The sequence below is a fragment of the Mesitornis unicolor genome, unplaced genomic scaffold (assembly GCF_000695765.1).
Source record: "Mesitornis unicolor isolate BGI_N332 unplaced genomic scaffold, ASM69576v1 scaffold5895, whole genome shotgun sequence".
Taxonomy (NCBI): Eukaryota; Metazoa; Chordata; class Aves; order Mesitornithiformes; family Mesitornithidae; genus Mesitornis; species Mesitornis unicolor.
The window spans coordinates 1-24,821 of record NW_010183350.1 but is presented as its reverse complement, the minus strand read 5'-3'; the positions used below and the strand labels follow the sequence as shown (position 1 = coordinate 24,821).

At 38.0% G+C, this 24,821-nt stretch overlaps 1 protein-coding gene across 1 annotated transcript; it reads right to left on the bottom strand.

Moving 5' to 3' along the window:
* Positions 1–2,805: 2,805 nt before the first annotated feature.
* On the bottom strand, positions 2,806–22,279 carry CHKA (choline kinase alpha). Its single transcript, XM_010184094.1, has 12 exons — positions 22,249–22,279; positions 21,241–21,365; positions 13,304–13,357; positions 8,845–8,958; positions 8,121–8,254; positions 7,727–7,831; positions 7,309–7,367; positions 5,644–5,731; positions 4,915–5,023; positions 4,320–4,426; positions 3,889–3,970; positions 2,806–3,138 (listed from the first exon to the last, which is right to left on the bottom strand). The coding sequence occupies exons 1-12, from the start codon at positions 22,277–22,279 to the stop codon at positions 3,079–3,081; spliced, it is 1,068 nt and encodes a 355-aa protein (XP_010182396.1). The 3' UTR covers positions 2,806–3,078.
* Positions 22,280–24,821: the final 2,542 nt, after the last annotated feature.

Below are 24,821 nucleotides of genomic sequence, written 5' to 3'. Positions count from 1 at the left end.
TTACGGCCTTAAGACTGCACAGGCTGAATTTTGCAAGGTTAGATCCTTAATGAGCTGTAGTGGTACAATTCTCCCTGAGCCTGAGCATTCAGATTTTCATCTTCTACAAACGGCTGTAGGAGTGATGGGGATACACCCTAGACTATGCTGTTTACCCACTGAATCACCTCAAAGTGAAACTAGCTGTCTGGCTACACAAGTGATAGTTTCCTTTAAAAGTAAAAGGTGGGTTTGGTTTTTTAACTCTTAAAACAAAAATCACATTTTCACCAGTTGATAGCAGATCCTTTCACCAGATACTTGTGAGGCAATGTGGATGCTAAGACAAGAATCCACTAAGTGGAAAACCCAGCAATTTTCAAGAAAGAGCCCAAGTACAAGTTGTATTTACAAATCAACTGAAAGGAGGATTAATCAGTTTTAGACTGCCTTTAAGAAGAACAAATCAGATAGACATTACTTCAACTATAACCATTTTGAAGTTAAAGAACTATATTTACACTGTTATGAATAGGATAATGGACAGTGTGACAATAAACCCAGACAATTTTCCATTACAGATGTGTCAATAAATTTAAAGAAATGCTTGGTCAGCTTATGTCAGCTTTAATGTTCAATGACTATGAATAAGAAAAAACTGTGTTCAGTTCTACTACAAGTTCTCAAGGAAGAAAATGTAAAGAACTTGCCTTTAATAGGCAAATCTACAAACAAATCATACCAGAAAGAGATTAAGCATTGCTCTCTGCTCATGAGTTCTGACTTACCTGTGTCCTCACTAAGCCAACCACACAACACTTGGGGGAATCCCACCCTTTTAAAAACTTTACATTGCAAAAGCCACAAGCAGCATGCTTTGCTTTCCTTCAGGGCCTTCCATTCCCCTCGCCCTCAGAAATCACAGCAGTAATGCTGGAGTGCAGCTGCAGTTCTGGGACTTACCTGAAGCAGTCTCGATAGGGAACTTTATAGCTTAGTTTCCTCTCAGAATTTGTTTACCAAGAGCTATCTCAAATCTAAGAAAGGGTTTCACATCTGATGCAACCTTTAATTAAAAGTTTGTGCAACTGTGAGTCTTCCCTTTTCAGTTCTGAATAGCATTAAATGCAAGGGATGAGTCAGAGGACAGTCTCCATGGACTTCTTGGAAACTTGACCTTACCCTTGTAAAACAAGGCTTCCTACAGAATCAAGATACCTATTACATGTATCAGTCCTTTTCTGCTAGCTGCAAAGCATCATTCTAAACTGTTTCCACCTCTTTCATTACCACTGCTATTCCCAGTAGCTTTACGGTGTGCAATAGTGCCTGTTAAATGAAGCCTTCAGTAGCCCAGATAAATTACCTGGCTATTCATACTACAAATAATTCATCTGGTGTGACAGTAAAACTCAATACATGCTGGTAACTTTTACCTTTGTTTTTAGAGTAGTTAACTGGATAGATAAAGTGTTTAAAGCTAAACCTATTCCTGCCTCTAAAACTATAAACTCATCTTCAGTCCATTTTTCATCACTTGCTCTAACCGCCTTTCTTCCCCATGTTTTCTATTTACTCTTCAGTTATAGATGCATATATAGATGCATTTAAGTAGAAGGTATAACCCACAGCATTAAACTTACAGCTTAAAATTGTCTGCCTTTGAGCAGACTAATACAAGAAAGTATTTCCAGCATAGATTAAGGCCAGAAACAGCATCTATTTTTATCCTGCAAATATAACAAAGACTTAAGAATATCAGCTATGATTTTTTAAGTGCTTTATATTTATTATAAAGTATTAGTAATTGAGTGTATGGAAAATTATTCTCTATACTTGAGAATAAAATGACAGCTTTTGCAAGTTACGCTATACAGTACATGAAATGCTGCACATTTTTTCAGCTGCTTGAAACAGTATTTGCTATACAAGTGAAAAAGGGTAGTCTTAGAAGTTTATTATTTATAATAGTGTGTTAGAAAGCACAAACAAGTAACATTCAAAATAAACAAGTTCCCAAAAATCTAAACAAATCTTTCCGATGACATGTACACAGATTATATGCAAGTTTCAATATACACGTTATTGTTCCCCACAAGATGCTCCACTTTACTGGATTGCCGGAACGTAATGAAAACTGAAGGTGCAATAAAAGCACCTCCCAAGCCACATAAGCATTGGATGGGCAGAACAGCAATTTCCTGAAGTGTTCTCCACAGTCTTTGGCTCTACTATTTCTTACAGCCATATACTGTGGCAACGCAAGAAGAGAGACGGGCTCCAATTACAAGTATTGTCAATGCCAATCCAGTTATCTGGGGAGTTGCTAGAGCAATTAAAGGCACTCTTCCCAGTGCTACCAGCCCACAGAGCTCCTTGTGCAGGACACAGCATTTTAAGAAACAATCAGGCTGGGCTAAAGTAAGTTCTCGAAGGATGTGGAATGAACAGTTCAAGACAATCTCCTTCAGAATGTCCAGCTCAAAGTTCATTCATACTTCACAGGCACACCAGCTTAAAAGAAACATTCATGTATACGTAGGTAACACTTTAAAGCACACTGCTTCGATGTGTTTAGTTGCTTTATGATTAAAGTGGTGTAACGTATCAGCAGCTTTGAAGATAGTGTTCATGGGGCATACTGAACCTAATCTCACAGTAAGATTTTAAGCCTACTTCACAGTTTGTCTCCTTCACCTTCCCTTCTCTTTAAGAGGCAGCGTCCACAATGAATAATCTTTTACAACTGCTCTGCTTACAACAAACCGTAACAACATCCCCCAGAAAATGTGCTTACAGTAACACTGTTGCATGTGGTATTGACACTTAATCGTAAGCTTCTCCCATAATATAAAATATCTTCTAGATCAGAAAGATTTAAAGATATTGCACTGTTGTATCTTACTTTTGCCTCCCATTCTCATTCCAAGTATTTACGAAACTGTAAACAAGTCATTTTTAGACAGTCTTCAGTACTGTACACTTGCGTCCCAAGGAACTGGAATTCAGTGACATCTTTGTTAGAGATACAGTAGCCTAAGCACAGTATAAGTTTTGTCCAGCTGCCCTCTTCATACAGTAACCAAAAGGCTCCCACATTTATACCTTCAGCTTCCTCTTCTGATCAAAGTATGCATCAAATCTGGATAATGCGTATTCCTGCAGAAATAAGGAACATTCAGTACTCAGTACAGTAAAACCAGCTTATTTTTCTTATTTGGGATGGAGAAGCATAATGAAGGTATTAACTGTGTTACCTTCCTAATCCATCATCTCAATGCATTAATTAGCTCTATTTGGGAAGGACAATCTCTCCAGAGGTGTTCTGGCCTCTTAAAATTTCCTCAATCTAATTAAACTCTAACACTACTAGCTGCTGCTAGCATGTCAAAACAAAACAAAACCAAACAAAAAACGATGGCTTCTGTAACACTTTCTTTAGGATAGTCAGTGTACCTTAAAGTTCACAGTATACTAAAAATGTATCAAGAATTAGACTGAGCTGTTTCCCAAGTACAAGCAGCAACCTAGTATTGATATTGTTGCACACTGAATATCAAGAGGTCATTACATTTTTTACTACTCAGCTTCCAAATTCACACTCACTGCAGACTAGCTTCCCTCTTGCATGAGATCTCTTACTGCAGAAGAATCACTTCACCGCAAGGCCTGACACTATAGTCTCTCTACGTAAATGGGAAGAATTTCTGAAGTTTATGATCTTGGATGTTCTTTGCATTCTTAAGGAAAGAACACAGACTAGTAACAAATTGATTTTTAAAAGTTTTACTCCACTTCAAAGATAGTAGTTGCTGTGAGAGGTCATTTAATTGACTTTCTGATAATACACCACAGGTTACTTACAGTGTACATTTCTTTATTACATGAAACTACGACTAAACAACTTACCAGGTAACCAAACTCAATGGATGAGATCTTTGCTTGTATAATAGACCACAAACCCCAGAAGAAGTGTGATGCAAGGGCAAACCTGAAATTACAAGGCTATGTTCATTGAAATATCCAGCTAAGTCACAACATCTTATTTCAGTATGTTAGAACAGTATTCCCTAATCTGCAGAAGTACATGTCTTTTATTCAAGTATGACACTATAAAAATAATTCCATTAGCTTCCCAATGCAGTAGTATTTTGTTTACTCCATAATAGTATATACCACACATCTAGAGGTTACAATGGACAGGTTTTTCTTCACCACATATGAGCTTAGAATCTTAGAGCTTAGAATCTCTCTTGGCTGAAGTTTCTCAACCCAGTGAGGTATAAAAGTATATGTATCACAGTGGAAGTTTCAAGATACAGTTGTGAAAGACAAGTTACCTGTTAACTTCTATCAATGCTTCTTCTTCTAGTTTGGACTTCTCTTCATTGCTCAGATTTTCAAAGCCATCATGGAATGCAGACAGGTAACTGGAGATAAAATGAAGCTGGAATGCCAACAAACAGAGTTACAACTCTTTGCCTCAAGACATATTTGCTTCTTTCAGAGCTAGGCAGGTTTTTTAGTAAGTTGTCATTTGTTTTTTCCAAACAAACAGTGCTGGAGTTAGCTTTAACATTAATGGTGGTTCTACTAATTGCTTGGAAATCTGGTTTAAGAAAAAACATGATATTAGGACAAAAGATGACGCTTTGCTACTGCCAACTAATTTCAAAGCTGCAGTCCACAACTACTGAACTTTTTGTGGTGGATAGCTACATGACACATAGTAAATATTGTATTCCGAGTAGCTACTATGAAGTTTCTGTGACTTTTAAAGCAAAGGTAGCCAGGATTACAGAAAGTGTTATATTTAAGGAAGTCATGGAGGAAAGGTCTTGGGATAAAGTAAGTCCAAAACAGAACTGGAAGAGATTGTTAAGATTTGAAGACTGTGGACACTGTCATTTTATTAATTATGTCTTATGTGCCTACCTGTTGCTTCTTTGAAGGATATTTAAGAACACTAGCTTTGAAGAACGGGTACTTCTCGTATGTGTAGTCATACATCCATTCACAGAAGTGATTTCCAATATCAAATCCTCTGAAAGAGATAAAGACTGAGTACCTCAATATTTGCATACTAGCAATCCAGTTGTGCTTAAGCAAACCTAAGATTGAGTGTAAAAGCACAAGGCTACTTAGAACTTACTGCGGTTTTGCTAAAGGAGGTAGAGAATTGATGATTAGAATACAACTTTTGGAACTTATTAAAACCAATTAGTAAATTAATAGTAAAAATGGGCAGCTAAGAATGAAAGCTACCAGTTACATGAAAATATTAAACCTTGCTACCAAGTTTTATACCAATGGAGACGGTTAAAATACTTGAGTATCCACTACATCTCAGCACAGAGTCAGACACACCTCTGATGTTAGCATTATTGCAGGCAAAGAGGTCACACTCAAAGTGTTTAACTTATCCCTCTTTCACATTGCTGGAATTCAGGGTTCCATTATGTTCCAGTTCCAACAGCTTTGACTGCTGTATGCCTATACCCAACGCCAACAGGACCAGAGGTGCTTCAACTAGTTAGATTTGCTTTCCACCACTAACAGAGCAATTCACTAGAACAGACATAATCAGCAGTGCAGCACTTGCTCTCACTGTAGCATGTAGAAAGTAATAGACCTTCCTGCTGAATAGAAAATCAAGTAATTTACCGGTAATTATAGCTGCTGTATTCAAAGTCAATGAGCATCAGCTTTTGGTTTTCTGAATTCTCTTTGCCTTCCAGAAGCAAGACATTACCTGAAAATGTGAAGATAATACAGTATATTCAGTAAAATCCCAGGAAAACTACAGAAAAACAATATTCTACCTTAAGAAATGTTGCTCTGATAATCCCAGTTATCCCTTGTATTTGCACAGAAGAATGACAGGAAAAACCACTGGTTGTATATCAGCTCATTGAAAGCTGAGATATGTACTATAAAACCTGCAAAGCTGAAAGCAAGAAAGTTTTCTTCTGTACAGGCAGAGGTAGATTTGTGCTCCCAAAAGTCCTGCTTCTACAGCATTTAGCTTGCAGGTAATTCAGGTGACACTGTGAGCCTTAGCAGCCCTTGCTGAATAGTTTTTTTCCTATAGCTTGAGATCTAAATTATGCAGCATCCTCCATGCCTGCATAGCACTATCATTGATCACACAACACTTGGGACAGGAACTGTTTTTCAGCAGCCTGAAAGCCACAGGCTGATCACTTTGCTAATTTATACATGGCACAAATGGTACCTATAGAAAAGCTCAGTCTTTTCCTTTATAACAAGGACATTAACTGCCTTTCAACTCTCTCACTATAATTCGTCTGAAAGACATCAAGTCTGCTTCTGCTGCATGCCAACTAGTAAACAAATTTAGAGTAATTACAATTTCTATAATAGTCTGTCCCCTCTCCACAGGTACATCTGTTCTCTACGCCATACTCTTGTACCAACAGAACAAGCACAGTACTTTGCATCCTGCCCACACCCGCCTTGGAAATTCAGGTTCCAAAGCTTGCCGCAGTCCAGCACGAGCTTTGGTTCCTCCAGTACTGCACCTTGCCACACCAGCAATGAGACTTCAAACTTCACTATTGAGCTAGCTCTTCACAACTCAGATCAGTGGCTTTTTCTCCTCATGTGCCTATCCTTCAGGGCAATCCTCTTCCAGGCCAATTCCTCAGCCTTAGCTAACAAGCCCGGGACTTCTGACACAACAACCCTGCATATGGTCCTAGTACAGCATCCTTCCAGCTCAGCTCAGCTTACCCACTGTAGAGGTGACAGGGAGCACAAACACAGCACACCCAATACTTTCAGACCTGCTTCCTTTCCATCTCTTTAAAAGAACAGGCTCAGAAAAAATCTTATTCCCTCCATGACTCCCAGAGAGAGCACTAAAAAAAAGGCAGATAAGGTTTTTCCTAATGTTTCTTACCAGTACAAGCTGAGAACTGCTGAGTCAAACTACCCTAGTCTCCATTGTCATCATTCACTGTATTTTTTTCCTGTATCTTTCTTTTAAAAGGACTAAAGTATATTGTATCCTTATCATGTATATTGCAGACAGCTAAGAAAGGTAACAGAAAATACTCAAGGCTCCCATCATCAACTGACCTGCAGTAACTGGCTTAATCCAGTTATGATACTAGATGTTCTCTTAATCAGCCTGAAGAGTTGCTGAAGCCAATGCACTTCGCTTTGCAACTGTAGCACGCTGGGAGTGCACAGGCTGCTGTTTCAGGTCAGCTGCCAGGGCAGTACCTCAATAATGTGACAACCTTCTCTCAAAGCAAACAAGTGACCAGAAAAGGCCTAATAGTGCATAAAATATTAGCAGCTTACCTTCTTGACAATCATTATGGCAAAATACAACTGGTGATGAAGTAGCTTCAAGCATAGCTCTAGAAAACAGCAATATAGGATTTCATAAGTAACAGATCACTAAGTTCAGTTCCACTTCCAAAGAAAGATCTTGTGGTAAGAATTTGAAGCATTTCTAGCAAGGCCCTATTTTCTCAATTAGGAGCCCAAGATCAGGACAACAAAGCTGGACTTCACTGATCACCAAGTCAGATCAGCAACTGATCATATCAATTGTAGTCATATGAGACTCAGGTTGGTTACAGAACCAAAAACAATACCCAACTTGTAAAGTAAAATGAATATAGGGTATTGTACTGTTTAATGTCTTTGAACAAGTACACAAAGTCACACTGAAACTGTGCAGATTGGAAGATTGTGGTAGACAAAATAAGCTTACCTTAGATTTTTCATTTCCTGGGGGAGATTATAACTGAGGAGTTTGTTCAGTTTTCTAGTTTTGGATTCTCTGGTAAATTTAATCCTCAGCACTTGATTTAGATACCTGTTAAAAACAGAGACAACAATGCAGCATTTATGACATAAGTATATTAATTAGTCTTCTCATAGTAAGAAACCATTTAAACCAAAAATCAAGAACATTTAAAAAGAGTTACTAAAGAAAATGTTACTATTCTTCAAGGTAATTTAAGCTCCTCAAGTAACTATGAAACAGTTTCTGCGTACAGTGAGAGCTTGTGTTCTGGAAGATTCTTCTTCTGGAAGAATGAGCTGCATATCAAAATTGCAACACGTCATACTTTTTCCACACTTCAAAGAATTGTGCAACTTACTTTTCCATTGTTCCAAAAAGCCACTTGGGTTCTTTATTAAATGGCATTTTCATCCCATGAAATCTAGCCATTTTCTCAGCTATTTCAGCAGATATGTCGGGTAAGCTTAATTCTTCAGTACTTAGTTTCCTGCTCTGTAACAATATATAGTATTTTTAAAATAGAGTTAATCGTAGTTAATCGAACACTAGCATTAGTCTCTATATAGTATAAAATACTGGCATAGTACTCAAGCAATACACTGTTTTATCCCAAATGAACTTACAAAACTGCTGTCTTTGGAAAAGCCAAGTTAGCCAACCTAGCTTGCTTATGACTTAGTCAATTCTCGTCTGCATCAATACCTGGGAAACACCGCATCTCACACGCGTATCTTCAAAACAGACTGGGTATAAATATTTAAAAACATCAAAAGCATCTGCTCTTGTTGCTGCTAAAGGAAAGTGTTACTCCATAGCTTCCAATGCTATATTTAGTGTCTAATAGGCTTTTTATCTTCATTTATTAGTCTCTGCTACAGCTGAAGAGATATATCTCCCTGTCAGAGTTATAATTGGGCTCTCCAACACCCACTGTAATTGTATCAAATTACAGCTAACAATTACTACAGGCTACAAAGTATTCCATTCCCACATCCCTGCTTTTCTGGGCAGCCCAGGGACCTTCTTGTTATGATCAATTAAAACAGCTACCAGCCCACTAAATAATCACAAACAGGACTTACGGGAATGAATTCCTCCAGTCGCCCTTGTGGAAAGATTCCATACAGCTTTGGGCCAAGAGCTCTCTCTGCAAGAATGGCAAACATAACACTTTCCAGAACCATGGCTTCTGCCCCCTACAAAAGCAATTTAAAGCATTAGTTGACGCTCGTACAGAAATGAACTTAGATAACAGCTAAGCTGCTACAAAGTGTGAAATTTCAGGGTTAGCTTTAAAAAGAAGACTCAACGTTTTACTAACCAAAGTTTCTTGACTAATAACAATTCGCAGTTAGCATGAGAGCAATACAAATATTTTGCTTTCACGTTTAAAGCTGGGGAGGAAAATCTGTATTACTTAACAGGTACTGTTGGTGGCCCAGGTCAAACAAAAACACTCCTCTCCTCCCTAACCTGTGCAAACTCTGCAAATTCATTTCCTGAAGGAGTTTATCCAACTGCAGCACAGCACAGGAACTATAAATATTATCCTTGACTATTTTAACACACTTTGGAACTGTGCCTCACAAAAGGACGTTTTTAACCATGCAAGTGGCTGAAGTGAATGACTGAACTAAGCTGTTTTTCATTTAGAAGAATAACTTAGGATTTGTTTCCATTAAGCACATTTTAGGTCCTCCTTTTTTTTTTTTAAGTTTATTTATTTATTAAAGAGAATCATTTAAACTCCTGCCAAGGAACGTGTATGTGTGAACATTCTTCCTTTTCCATCTCCAAACATACCTCAAGTTTCAATAACTTTTCTTCAAGGTTTTCCTTACATCAATAAACTCATAACAATCATAAGCAGCTTTTTGAAATGAATGTTTAAAAATTAATATAAATATGAAATATGTCTCAACAATACAGGTAAAAAATTCACTGAAGTATAGCTTTCCTGATGGGTAAGATTAGCTGTAAGTAAACACAGAAGTTGCCTTATAAATCACTACTTCTAGGTATCATGTCAACCGGAATCCAGCTGTAGTCAAACCCTAGAGGCCTGCTAAGTTTCTCTCAATTTTTGAGCCACTCATCTCCAAAGTCTGACTCATGACACTTAAATGCATTATAATGAGGAGCAAAAAATTAAGAAAGCTCTCAGACATTTTGGACTGCAGTGCCTTTTGTGTTAGCGCAGACACTGCAGTTTAGACAGTAAATAACTCTTCCCACTCAAATTCCACTTGAGTACGCTCCAGACAGTTCCATCAATAAATTTTTTCATTAGTGGCCCACATCTTATCATTCTGGCACCTTCTTAAGAAATTATAGCATTTCATATTGAAGTGTATTGAAGTGTCTTCAATAAAAAGAGTCATCAAGAATAACAACTGAGAGTTTAAGACCATTTGCCTATGAATGTATTGCATCCATATCCTCCACTTTTTCCACCTCAAATCCTCGAAGCAGAACTAATGCACCAAAACCATAAACTTTTAATCATTTCACATGCTCTCACCACCACAGATCTGAACTTTTCAGTTCAGTTGTGAAGCCTAATGCCAAATACCAAAAAACAAATTAGATAGAAGTTACAGAATGTCTACTCTATTATTAACCAATGTTGAGTTTGTCTGTGCCTGGTGAAACACCAGTGTGTTTTAAAAGTCTGATTACAGTGGTCCTATTGACTGCTCCCATTAACATGTCAGTTCCTTGTCTTCACATCTTACTGGAAAACCAACTCATGATACTTGTGTAACAGCAAGAGCCAAGGAAAAGAAACAACGCCCTACAGAACTAAAATCACTCAATTGTTCTTAATCTCTGAAAATATCCTATTAACATGATCCACTTTCCACAGAAAGGGAGGAAAAAAAAATAATCTGTTTTTCTTTTCCTGACTGCATTCTCTTAAGATTCCTTGAAACAACCTAGCTTGGTAACTTCATCTTAAGAAATGTCAAAGAAAATTTAGGATCCATTAACAAAAGTAAGCTCCAAAACAGTTTACAATCATTGCTTTTTTCTATGGTCCTTCACTTAGAGATGAAAACTTGAAGTTGTTTCATTAGCAGAGCTTAAAGGGGTCATGTTTTTCCACATACCACATGCATGTTCTTCTTTAAGATGCCCTTTAATGCATCAGAAGTGACAAACAGAAATAGTGAAATTACTCAACAGTGCACTTCTGGGTTACTCCTCCACATGTCTGCCTAGCCCCAGTCCTTTAAGACATGCTTAAAAATTTAGAACCTTCAGATGATTCACAACTACACAATTGCAAGTTTATAAACTTCTGTGTCAGCAGTGTTAACAAGGATGGCTGCATCTCTTCATGAAAGATCTGCTTCAGGATCAAAAAGTACAGGCACATATCTAAAAGCAGCACTACAAGAATATTCAAGTTTGAATGCTCCCGGGCCTTACTCCCAGAAGTCAAAAAAAGTTTAGAGCCCCAAAAGAACTTCCTCTACTGTAACAGAATGGTCACTTGAGAACAAGTCCAATGAGAGCTCTGGAATAATCTATGTATCTTAGGCACAAAGGCTTCTCCTTCATAACACCTGATGGACCTTTTACCAGGTCTCTACTCCACACACTAAAAGGACTTAAGAAAATTCTATAGCATACTTCATATGGACACTAAACAAATCTAAGTATCTTAACTTTTCAGTTAAATGTTCCCTTGATGACTTTTTTAAAGGACCAATCATTGTTAACTAAGTAAATCAGTGACTTCAAGTACTTTGCAACAGATTTATATTGCCAAAACAACAACCTGTTTTAAAGCTCTGAAGTTCTCAATTTTAATCAGCTTCAAACTGGTGTCACCATGACCACTTGCATTTAAAACACGCTTCTGGAGAAGTTTTGAAAACTCACACTTCTAAATGAATACTCAGAGCTCAACGTTGCATTTCAAGCCTAAGAATTAAAAAAACTCTCTACAGACTTTTCCAGTATGCAACTCGCATTCAGGCAAGGAGAGATCAAAAGCCTTTCTATGCTTCAGTAGGAACTGAAGCTTCTGCTTTAGTCTTGCTTCAACACAATGGTCACTGTAAAATACATGAAATAGTAGTATTTTGAGGAAAATGACCACTAGTTACATCAAAACCAAGGTAAAACATAGATAATCCCTCTTAAAAGACATTATGAGCTGTCAGAAGACTATCCTATCTCTAGTTAGAGTTGTCAAACACCAGGCAGCTCTGAACAGCTGCAATGCTTTTGCCAGTGATCCAGAACATTTGGTGATTTCCAAGAGGTTTTTCTTCTCTCCAAAGGATGACATTAACTCTTCTGATCAAACCTACCTACAATTTTTACCTAGGCTCAAGAAAATTAACAAATCCATCCTGACTGGAATTCTTGAGTACACTGATCCAACAGTGAAGCTCAGCACTATGAGATAAAGAGCAGAAAACAGTAACTTACCACCATAGAATCACTGTTTTCAGAAACTAAGAGTTTTGAAGCCTTGCTGCATCCTGTACTGCAAAACTTCTATGACCTGCTGGCCCTAGGGTGGGGCTTGTTTGGATTTTTGTTTTCTTTTATAACTTTAGGAACCATTTTTACTGGATTGGGGCAGAGGAGAAATCAAGCCACCTCCACTTTTCATCGCTGGAAAAAACTGAGGAATCAAACCAGTACGTGTTTCAATTCAGTCTTTGTTCAACTGATTGAAGTTGCTCCAGTAAGCTTAACTGAAAGTTCAACAAGACTTCAAAAGCAGTCACTCAACAACAAAAATTCTAAAAACAGCTTCAACTCATTAGAAAAAAACAACAACAAATCCTTAAACTGTTTCAGATGGCATATCAAGAAGGCATAAAATACAAGGGGGGAAAAGCAGCACTTACCAAATGAGTAAAATGTACTTCTCCCCAATCACTGCCAATACATAACAAGCAAAGCATTTGGCTAACATGCTGCCATGTTATCCCTTACTGAAAACACACAAATATTGCCAATGTAGAAATCTAAACTACCAAATTCTGTTCAGATGACTTTATGAAAAATTACACTCAGCTAAATATGATGCTGGGCGAGCAGAAATGTTCCAAATGCAAGAACTTTAATGTTTGCAGGACACAGATGATCCAAGCACAGTGTTAACCAGAAACAATGTGCAAGAGGCAATTCTCTCCAGCTCCATATACTTTCCTCAGAAGAGTTAATCAATGTATTATAAAACAGAGATTAGACAAAGCACAGTATTGATCTTCCTTTACTAAAGGGAGTAGAGCCTAGTATTAGAAATAGTGGTAAAGATACCAATGTTAGAAATGGTAAGAAACCATTTAGAGTGTAATTTGTTGCTGTTTCTTATTAATGTGGAATGCTTAAATCCTTCCAAACTATGCATAAACACTCACACTTACTTCTATGAGCAAACAGATTTCTGTTTATGGTTTCTAGAAACACAGCCCAGCCACCACGTGGAATAACTACTGGTTTAGGAAAAGCAGGATTGCAGTATTTCTCTATCATCTATAAAGTTCTGTGAAATAAACAGATTTAATTACTCACTTGCAATTCATTTTCCTTCTGAGACTGTACAGACTCTCCTTTATTACAGGACCTCTATGAATGAGAAAAAGCAAACAAAATGAGAAGATGAAATTTAACATTATTAACCTGTAACCACCAGAACAACGGGAGTAGAAGTGCCAGCTACAATTAACTAGGTGTCTCAACACTGTCTTGATCTGTGACAGCTACAGCACTAGTATCCAGCTGACCTCTGACCATCACACTATTTCAACAATTCAAAATCTTTGAAAAGGATGTGCCACTGAGGCCAAGCCACTCCTGTAAATAGACTGAGAGGTGATTTTTAGGTATGTTTTTCTTGGTTTTCACTATTTCAAAATAGATTTCAATATATCATAAGCTTAGAGGAATATCTGTAATTCAGAGAACATTAAGTTCCTCTGCAAGACATCTGAGATTATATTCTTCTTGCAGGTAAAGCACTTGAGACACACTACAGAGATTACATAAAAGCCTTAGGACTATTAGAAGAGGCATGTTATGAAGCTTGCAAAGCACTGGCTTGTTTCTATTACCTTATTTTCCTAATTTCTCGTGCCTAGAATTTCCTTACTTACAGTGTGCTGTCTAGGCTATATGTATAACATACCACTGGCTGTGCAAACCCAAGATTTTTCTTCAAACTGCCCATGTAAGCTAAAGATATCTCAGTAAGAACTGCAGTTAGCAAAACTTTAATGAATTCCACGCATAACGTACTGTGCTAGGATTGTTAATACTCGTTATAATGCAGGTCCAGAGTATCAAACCATACCCTCAGCAAATGAACCCTCAATGGCACATGCTTTTAATAGAGCTGCACATTTAAACTTCAAGATGTAATAAAACCCTTGTCCTTTAAAGGGCTTGAAGGTAAGGAGAAAAGAAAGCAAATATTTGCTCAGAACTAGCAATAGTTTGTGGCTGCTATTTATGTTGCAATTCCACCCCGACTGTTTAAACCAGACTAACTTTAGAGGCCCATAAAGGTAGCCTGCATCTCCACCTCCTCAACAAAAACATTTGATTCATAGAACCATGTGCATACCTTTCTGTTCCAAAGCTCTAACATGTCCAAAACATGGGTGGAAATATGAACTTAATGGAATACAGTTAAGCAAGAGCAGCTGCCTTAAGTACAATAAAACAAGCTAATGATTTATACAAGCTATGCAGTTACAGTATTTCAGAAGCTATAGAAGAAGTATAGTTAACATGAATCGATGGTCTTTCAGCAAGTACTTCCCATTCCACTAGGATAATGAGTTTAAAACAAGACAATATGAAAACTATTATACGTTTATATTCCTTTCAATGAAATTAATAAAGTCAAAACATATTCACTAAAGCTAAAACTACTCAATAGTAACTTACAGAGGGCTTCTCTGAACAAGCATGTCCTACATCAAAACCACTCTTGCATTTTAGATTTTTCTTGAACAGTCAGAAAGTTACTCACCATCCAGGAGTCTTTCCTGATTAATGGTGCTCTCAGAACGGTTCAGTTCATCAGAAGGTAAGCAGATTAGGCTTTTCCCTAGAACCTGAACTGGCATCCACTTTCCAGGAGTCATACTGTATAAAGAGCTAGCCAGTTCTAAGAGTACACCTCAAATTAGTGTTGGAGATAGCCTAATGGCATCTACTGTGCCATTAGAAAGAGACAGTTAGGGATGTGTACTGCAGAGTCATCAGAAAAGGAGACTTCTGCAGCACCCCTTCCTCTTTTCTGTTCCCTCAGCATAGAGCGTTAGTGTCCAGAGGAGAATGAATACAAAGTAATTCATAACTAACTGGCAAATACGAATGGGAGCTTGGAGAGGATCAGTCTTCATCAGTGGCCTCATACTCAGCCTAGAATTAGGAAAGTCTCCACTGCATGTGGTCGAGGAGAATTTAGTAAGCAGGGCGCAATTTTATATAACAGAAGTTAAGAGTTTAACAGATGTTAAAGTGGTAGGATTTGATTGTTTTCTGACTGTAAAATCACCTATGCGAACTGTAGCTCAAAGTGAAACATCCTATACCATGAAGTATTTGATCTACATATTTAGCTCATGTGTTCTTGCCTAACCAATCAAAATCCAATCAAAATTTCAGTTTTTCCATAAACTCTCATAGCTCACTCCCACTTAAGTCCAATTCTGGGAGCTATTTACTTCAACAGCAATGAGGAGATTTTATTTACCCAAATAAGAGAATGACTAACTCCCAGAGGTTTTTAAACACTCTCTATATGGAAAGATTAACTAGAAATGGACCCGAGTTCTACATATTTTAAGATTTCTTCAGATATTGTTCAGTGGTTTGTTAGCTTGTGGGGTGGGTTTTTTTGTTGTTGTTTTTTGGGGCTTTTTTTGTTTAGTTTTGGATTTTCTGTTGGTACATTTTTTGTTTTGTGGTTGGTTTGATGGGGTTTCTTGTGAGTTTTTTTTCAGGAAGGTTTATTCTCAAAGCAGATTAAGAAAGTTCACTACAACTTTAGTAAGGGAGGACAGCTGTATGCACAGAGACAACAGAAGTTTTTATGGAGTCTACTTTGTGAACACAAACTGATTTTAAGGCAGGAAGCTTCAGGTGCAAGATGAAAGTCTGTCTTGGTTTGAGCTAAATAGAACTAATTTTCTATTTAGTGATTCTACTTTTCAGCTCAGTCTCTTCTAAGTGGTTGAACTTGCTGAAAACCAGCAGCATGTTTTTCCAGTATGTGCTGCTACAAGTGATATCTCAAGACCAGCTGTCTCACCATGGGTGCTGTGTCTGCGCCTACGGGGGAGAGCAGACCCAAAACTGACCAAGGAGGTATTCCATCCCACACACGTCATACTCGGTATAACGCCAAGGGATCATGAGGGTCTCAGCCCTTCTTCCATCTTGGAGCCCTTCCAGCTCAGACCCTTCTGTCCGTGTGGTGATCCTGCAATGGCCAAAGTCCGAGCAGAACCTGCTGGTTCGTCTGCCTCCAGTCCTGATTCGTGTGTTCTGCATCCTGCTCCCACTGCTGCTGAGTTTGGTCTGGGACTTTTCCAGTGCCCTGCTCTGCAGAGCCTCTGGTGACGTATTCATCATTGGGGGGAGGATTTTCTATTGGTTTTGTATATATTTGTACATATTTGTGTATATTTCATTATTTTCCTATTTACAATATTATCCTGTAGTATTAGGATTATTGTGTTATAAAATCTGTTTTATTTTCCAACCCATAAATCTCTCTCCCTTATTCTCTTTTCTCTTCCCTTCTGGGGAGGGGAGAAAGGTTAATAGAGAGCATCTGTCCAAGATTTAGTGGCCAGCTCAGTCCTAAACCACGACAAAGTCCTAGATGGGAGACATGCCGCATTATCTGATCTGTGACCAGAAGAAAACCAGACAGTGTTTATATATCTGGCAGTTTGACACAAAACTGAATAGTTCGTAATTTTCTCCCTAATACCCTAAAATAATTTCTCTTATAGCTGGAAGATAAGCTCTGTATTGAAAATTCAAGATGATGCTTGGCAGGAGAATTCTGTATAGACGAGAAACTTGCAGCTCTTTTTTCCCCAGATAACTCATAGCTCTGCCCACAAATTCAAATCTTACATTACAACTAAATTTGTGTGAGTTTACTCAGTTTTAGTAGTTTAAGATTTCAAAATACTGCAGTACTTTAATTGAGACAAATCCCTAGGAATTAAAACCCCAAAGAATCACAACATTACAAGGAACTGCCTGAGAGGTTAGAAGCAATCTATGCAGGGAAAACTTTTCTTAATTGCAGAAGCTGTTGGAAGACACAGATTTGAACTTCAGGGTATGGGAACATAAACAGTTTTAGATTCAGCAATAACTATTTCTGCTTCTAAGAGTCTGCTTTTGATCAGTGATCCTTGCCAGACGTGAAGGAGCTGATACTAATTTGCTGAAGCCTTAGAATCTAGCATGTGAAGAAGAATTCCCAGTTCAAGCCCTGCAAAAGCCACAGAGACATCTCTAATCCTCTTCATTTCAAGTTACCATTCTCTTATGAGGGAGCAGAGGAAAGGAAGGGGCAGTACTTTGGTATTTTGTTATTATTGTAAACATTCAGATGCACAGACAGTGGCTGGTGCTTCTAAAGCCTTATTTTTTAAGCCATGAAATCCAGTACTAAAGAAAATGAAAGCCGTAGAGAATGCTCCAACTTCAGAGATCTCATACTATACCGTGAATCGTGTCTGTCACCTGGAAACCAGAGTGCTCTAGGCACGATCGCATGGGCAAGCCTGCAGCAGAGAACACATGCATATACAACTAAAGTGGTACATCACCCCCAGAATACCCTTAACTCCACCCAACACAAATATACCCCCGTAAGAGGTGCTTGGTTTCTTTCAAGCCGTCTGCCAGTGCCAGGGATTTGTAGTTACTCCATGCTACAAACAGACATGGACACCAACAACCACAGAAGACGTTGATAATTACAGTTACACAGCAGTCTGTATTTTATTTAGTTACAAAAAATAAAAGGCAGCAAGGCAGGTATGAAAAAAGATTGACCACAGAACTGTGGCAACCATTTATACTTCTTTCGCATCTGCTCACATAAAATTGAGAGATCAGAGAGGTACACTAGGTATATTGGTTTGGTTTTCCTCATTTATATACAAGATTTTGGTCTGGCTGTTGCAAAGTAACAGAGTCCCAGTGAATCAGAGTTCAAGGTTCTTTTGACATGTGTAAAAAAATGGGAATCAATCCCCACGTTACCTTTTGATAGGGTGAACTTCAAAGAAATTCATCTTAATTTGAGCTGCTTTTTCGTTGTTGTTGATGCTAGCTTATAATGAAGTCCTATCGGCATTTCTAAGATGTGAAGTTCTGGTTGTTCTGAATTTCAGTAGAAATACTAGTGATCTGCATATGAAATCCAATCTTAAAGTCTAGAGATTAAAAGGCATATTGCTGGACAACTTTTTGTTTGAGCTGTTTTAACACTCATATAGCCAACAGTTAAAAGACATTTTGTCATGAGGAAGTATTACTTTCAATGCTGCCCTTTAAATTTAGCAGCTAAGCTGGAGCCAGAATAAGTGAAGCAGAGTAAGACATTCCCTTTTTTCAAGTAGAACATATCTGCATTGTGCCTCAAACATTTGAGTTTTAATGTGGTTAGTACTTTAACCTGTCACAAGCACAAATACTTGCCGTAAAAAAAAGTTCTGCTCAAGGATATACTCAAGAGAAGTCCTTGATTTTTTAAAACATCCATGCCAGTGCAACCATTCATAATAATGGCCAAGCCAGTTTAATTCCTTTTCCCCCCAACTCCCCCCAAAACAGTCATGCACACAAAAAATTGGCTTAAACATATCAGCTATGACAGAAGAAGGCACAAAGCCTTCCCTGTGTGGCAGCTTTAGCCAACTGGCATGGTTTATATTGGATGAGTTTCATGTACTGACATTTGTGTCTTCCAAGATTCATAATAAGCAAACTGGGGCTCTTTTCAAACTGCAAAAAAAAAAATTCCTTTAGAAGGTGGCTCAAAGAATTATGGTACCAGTATCATTCATTCTTAAGTTAGTATCAGGTATCCATTTTTCACTTCTATTCAAAATTTTAACGTAAACTTGTCTTCTGTATGTACAACAATTTGGTGCTACAGTATTTACAATAAAGGAATAAGAAGAACTAGTATTATCACTGTTTTGTGCTCCAATTTCAACAGAAAGTAAAATGGACAAGAGTTAAAACATGCTACAAAGGCTCAAACAAACAAATGGTAACTACTAATACCCAGTGGCAGTTACAATTAAGTCATTGAGAATTAAGTCATGATTTTAGCATAACGTGTCCAAACTCAACTTACTTAAAGCAGTGTCCCTTAATTTCTACAGGGCTTTAAACTCAAGCAACATGACTAAAAAATGTCAAGCTACTCCCTCTTAACAGGCTTGTCATAAGATTCTGCTTATGCCACCCAATAATTCATAAGAATCCTAAGCGACGTTTTTCAAAATACCCCAAGAAACAGTTTGCTTATATTTTAACTTGCATTTAATCTAGAGGGGCTGGAAGAGACAAATGTTTGCCGACAAAAATTGTGAACCTCAATGCAATCTGAAAGTTTTACCTTGGGACTTTCTCTGCTTACTTAACCTTTAGTGAACTGCACCAACAAGAGCAGTCATTTCACTGCCACTACGGAAATAAAGGAAGTTAGACATCTCAAAAGATCCTTCAACACCAAGAGTAGAAAGGTTAGAAAGTTAACGAACATGTTTTCAATTTTCAAACCAAATTAGTTCTGATTTTAGAGCCCACAATTTTATTTTGATTTCTTCAGTGGACAGGGGTACAGAAAAGGCAAGTTAAAAAAAAAAACCCTGAGGGAAGAGGAGGGCAACCAAATTGTAGTCTACTTTTCCTTCGAAATAGGGGAAAGGCCACGTTTCTTCTTGGGCAACAGAAGTTCTACCACTATAGAAGTTTTACAGCCCACGTTCCTACTCAAGCCATCTACATATTAAGCCAGCATTACATTAAAGCCATTAATAATTACGAAAAATATTCTTAGCATCAAGCGTAGGAGTAATTTTGAAAAGTTTCTCACTGCCATTTTTTTCACTTTGCTTTTGGTTTCTCTTAAACTAAAGGAAAGATTGTTTAAGCTTGAATTAACGAACTTCCGCACAATTTCTTGTTTAACAGTTTAACTTTCCCAACACGCACACAGAGGTGTAGCCAAGTGTTTCATGCTATTTCAAGCCACTGGAATCTTGTGCATATTTCTGGTAAAGTTTGCTACCATGGGAAATTTAATACCTTACATACATAAAAGAACACTTCAAAGCCAGTCAAGTGACAGCATTCAATGAGATTTTTAATAGTAAATTTGATAAGGGAGCAAAAGCAGGAAGAATGGGCTGAAATTTCAGGGACAGTAAATCTCCTGTAGATACTGGATCAGTTATTCAAAGCAAGTGACTGAGTACTGTAAAATGTCACATTAATGGGTAAAAAAACAGACCCTCCAAGTTAAGTAGAAACAAATGCCAACATCCAAATGTAATTTTATGAAGCTGCAATTTTTTCGTAAGGTTAAACACTTATATTATTTATTTACAATATTTTCAAGTGTCTAGCAGAAATGGGTAAGAGAAGATCTGCTGTATACTCCTATGGTAACAGCCTGTAAGCTTTAGAGGAGATCACCTTTACAAAATATTCTTGATTTTAAACCTTACAATTTGAAACAGATTTGCCAACCACTTCTCTTAAGGTCTGACAAATTTCAATGCTATTTACATTTCACTAACCAAATAAAAGTAACATAAGAGTCTGACAAACATCTAGTTAAGCTTCTATGCCAGCTACAAGGCATATCACACATTTAGGAACGCATGTTTTGGAATGAGATGGCTGTACAGTATTGATGTTTGTGCTTCATTTTCATTCTAATACTATAGATCAAACTTTCCAGCCACAAAATTACCCATGAGATCTCTAATAAATGCTTGAGCATTGTACAAGTTTGACAAAAATTTCAACTTTAATCTCTCCAAGATTCATAAGCACTGCCATGATTAAAATTATGTGGTTTAGCCTCTTGCAGTCTTGCTAGTTATGCCAAAGTCCTACATACTGTACAAAAGCAAACTTTAATAACTTTTCTGAAACACCACAGTCCAAACTTAACACCATTAACAAAACATTACTGATCAAATGGACAGCAAATGAGCCTTCAGCTGATACACGCCAGTCAGGATCTGTATAGAAAGTAGTGTAAGTTCTAGACAATAACAAACTATAAGGAAACCTGCTTTAAGCTAGCAATCTACCCACTACCACTACCACATTCCCAAAAGGATAAAGCAGCACACATTTGCAGTGTGTCACAAATGAAGACCTCCAAACAAATTACAATTAAGCTACAGAAACCCTCCCACTCCCAAAGCACTCTACATACTCACCATCTGTAGGATTGCACCATATAAGCGCAGGAGAACTTTCCGTGGTTCATCTGCAACCGTCTCAATGGTATCTGGTAGCGAGCACTGAAACAACATGTTGCTGAGGCCACCTCTATCAAGAGAAAGGTAAATTTATCATCTAACTTAGATAAGCATACATGTTTCATTTTCTACAACTTAGAGATGTTCTAATAGAGGAAAAAAGACCAAGGGGAGACCTCATTGTCCTCTATAACTACCTGAAAGGAGGTTGTAGCAAGGTGGGTATCGGTCTCTTCTCCCTCATAACTAGACTTGTACTCGTGACAGGACAGGGGGTAATGACCTCAAGTTGCACCATGGGAGGTTTAGGTTGGATATGAGGAGGAATTTCCTTACTGCAAGGGTTGTCAAGCACTGGAATAGGCTGCCCAGGAAGGTGCTTAAATCACCATCCCTGGAGGTTTTTAAAAGACAAGCAGATGTCGTGCTTAGGGACATGGTCTAGTGAAGGACTTAGGGCTGGATCGATGCCTATGCTCTACGATCTTAAAGGTCTTTTCCAACCAAAACCATTCTATGCTCTTCTATGCTCTTAATCATCCTTTTAGTATGAATAACTTTCTGTATCTGCTTCATTATCAGCATGTTCATTAATAAGTTTTCAAATTTCCCTTCTGCAATACATTTTTCCCCTATTATTTATTCCTCCACCTATAAGAGGAAGTACTGAAAAAAGTACTGAAACATCTGGTTAACTTGCAAAATGGAAATGCAAATCAGCTGTACTGAAAAAACTTGTCTGTCTCACTATTAAAGAAAACTTTCAAAACCATATATAATCCAAAGCAAAGGGCTAGCAGTAAAGGGATGAGGTAGCATTGATTTAAAAAGTTGTTTTACTTGTAGCATGCTATATAACTGCCATAAATCTAGCATTTAAACATTATTACCCCTGTCATGTTGTGATTTCCTTCACAAAGTAATGCAGTTTTTCATAACATCCAGGACATAAGTGTCTAGTATTACCTTGCACTGAGCTTTGATTCCAGGAATCCATGGCGGATCCTCCCTTCCAGGCTAAAAAGCAGTTCTTTAGTCCTAACCCAACACTCTCAATGCTTTTTCAAATTTATTTTCTGGGTTCTCTTACAATGCAGTGGGGAAGTAGTAGAGACTTTCTGGAGAAAAAGCCTACCAAGAAGTAGACGACCTGTATGTATTTTCCGGGATATGATACAGAGAAGAAGGGCTGGCCTACATATCCAAAGCTAACAATTGAGAAGGAAAAAGGAAATCTCAAAAAAACCAGAGTAAAACAGCAGGTGCACAATATGCTCAAGAAAGAAGGCAGAAAAGAACTATGTGGCTTGGCAGGCATCCAAAAAAGGGTATTTAGAGACAAGAGATATGAAGTAACAACTTTGAACTATGAAGGTGAACAGGCAGAAAAAACCAGACAGATAGAAAAGATATCAAATGAAGAGCAAAGCCAGACTACTCCAGTGCAATCAGAACATTGGTTAGTTATACCAACTACATCTTTGGCTTCGTTTAAACTGTGCTAGACAGGGTTGGGTTGTTGTTTCTTTTAAAGGAAAACAACAAAAAACCCCACCAAACTGAAACACAACAAAAACCCCAAACAAACAAAAAACCCACATTTGCCACCTTTTCTAAGCCCCTGATGTAAACTTGGGTGAAAATATCAGTAATTAAACAGAAGAACTAATACACTGAAACCCACTCTAAAACAAACCCCAACAGATTAGAGCTCAAAATCCTTTAAAAACAGCTATGTTACTTATTTAAATACATGCTCAACCTGCACACAGTGCATTAAAGCACAGGAACTCCTCTGTATATCTTTCCAGCCACATAGGAGTGTCTTGCTGAGGCTGAACTCCATCAAACATAAGTTTCACTATAGCTTTATGCACTTGAATCTTCAAAAGTTACCTAGAATCGAGGGAGTCTAATAAAAGGTATTATCCTCTGAAAGACTGGTAGATTCAGCAGCTTGTCTAAGGGTCAAAGGGAGGTATCTCACTCTCATACAGAAAGAGCTACCAGTTAGTCTACTGCTACAAATTACTTTAAGGTCAGCCCTTCCAAAAGGGCTTTTTGAAAGCTTCCCATAGCTTTCTCCAGATCAGTCAGATGTGCTTACATACTTGCATTCTGACTAGACACCAATTTATTTGTTTGCTCCCAAACAACAAGGACCGGACCCCTTCATCCTATGATATCAAGTACCTAACAGCTATTCGTGAACATGATTGGCACTAATGCAGTCAAAATGGCAACACTGACAAACACGTTGGAGAATGCACACCGAGTACTTGACTTTAGCAAAACCAGAATCGGCAAACCAATATGATGCTGCATTCTCCATACATAAAAGTGGTAAAAACACTTCTGCCAAAATAAATGCAACTGCCAATTAGCATGGGTTTACACATTCTTAAGTTTCAGCCCACCCTCTCTTCCTCCTAATCCAGAAACCATCAAGTCATTTTGAAGTGATGTCCTGGAGGGAAAGTTTCAAAGAAATCCAAGAATAACTGTGCTAAAACCTAAGGCTTTAGAAAATAACTACCAAAGTCAGCAGTACCCACTAATAAAAATGAAAACAGAATTAGGCAAGTCAGATTACAGACATATTACCAGAATACTCTGCTGTCTAAGAACAGTATCGGTCTTCCAAAAGTTCTAGACCTTTATAAACTTATTATGATCATGTCAAGTGAGGATAAATGATCTAAAAATACAAATAATATGTGCACCAGCTTTCAATGAGTTGCTCGTTTTCAATAAGGCCTTTAAAATATATTTAGAAATGAGCCTGATAGGTTTTGATTATCCTTTTCTATAAATCAGAGCCTTGTCAACAGCTTATGCTCTCTTAGCTAACTGGTGGTAGACCTGCATGTATTTTGTGTATCAGCAAAAGCGGAAACATTAGGAACCCTAACTCGGGACCCAAGGGGAGAAACTGACAACCGTATCCTTTGAAATTGTACATTTGGTCGGGTAGATCAAACACTAAGACAGTACTACATATGAAGTCTGTAAAAATGAAACTCTGAACTAACACTGGTTTAACTAGCATACAGGATTGATTTTTTTTGTTTATTTAATTCTGCAAAGAAGACAAGGATCTCAAACACATTATGTATGGCTTCTGATGCATCCCCAATTTACATATTTCTGCTGCCAAAAATCTGTCTCCTGCAAGCTGCCAACAAGCTGAGTCACAAGTACTTCTTATTATATATGCTAACAGATGACTTACATCATCGATACACTGCATTTACCTGCTGACTTCTGAATTTCAGAACGGTTAGAGCCATGCCAAAAAAAGGCACTTTTTTTTTTCTCAGAAGGGAGCTCCGTACTCGGTGCACCGGTTTCTACACAGCTCCTTTACTTTTACCGTCAAAGTCCACGGCCCCCGCCCCGGCTCAGGGCCGAGGCGCTGCCGTCGCGATGCAGCACCAGCCACCTCGCACCACCACCCACTCCGGGGGGGAGGGGAGTTGACGCAACGAAACCAGGGCCTCCCATCTCCCCCAGCATGAGCCTCCCCGCGCCGAGGCTCT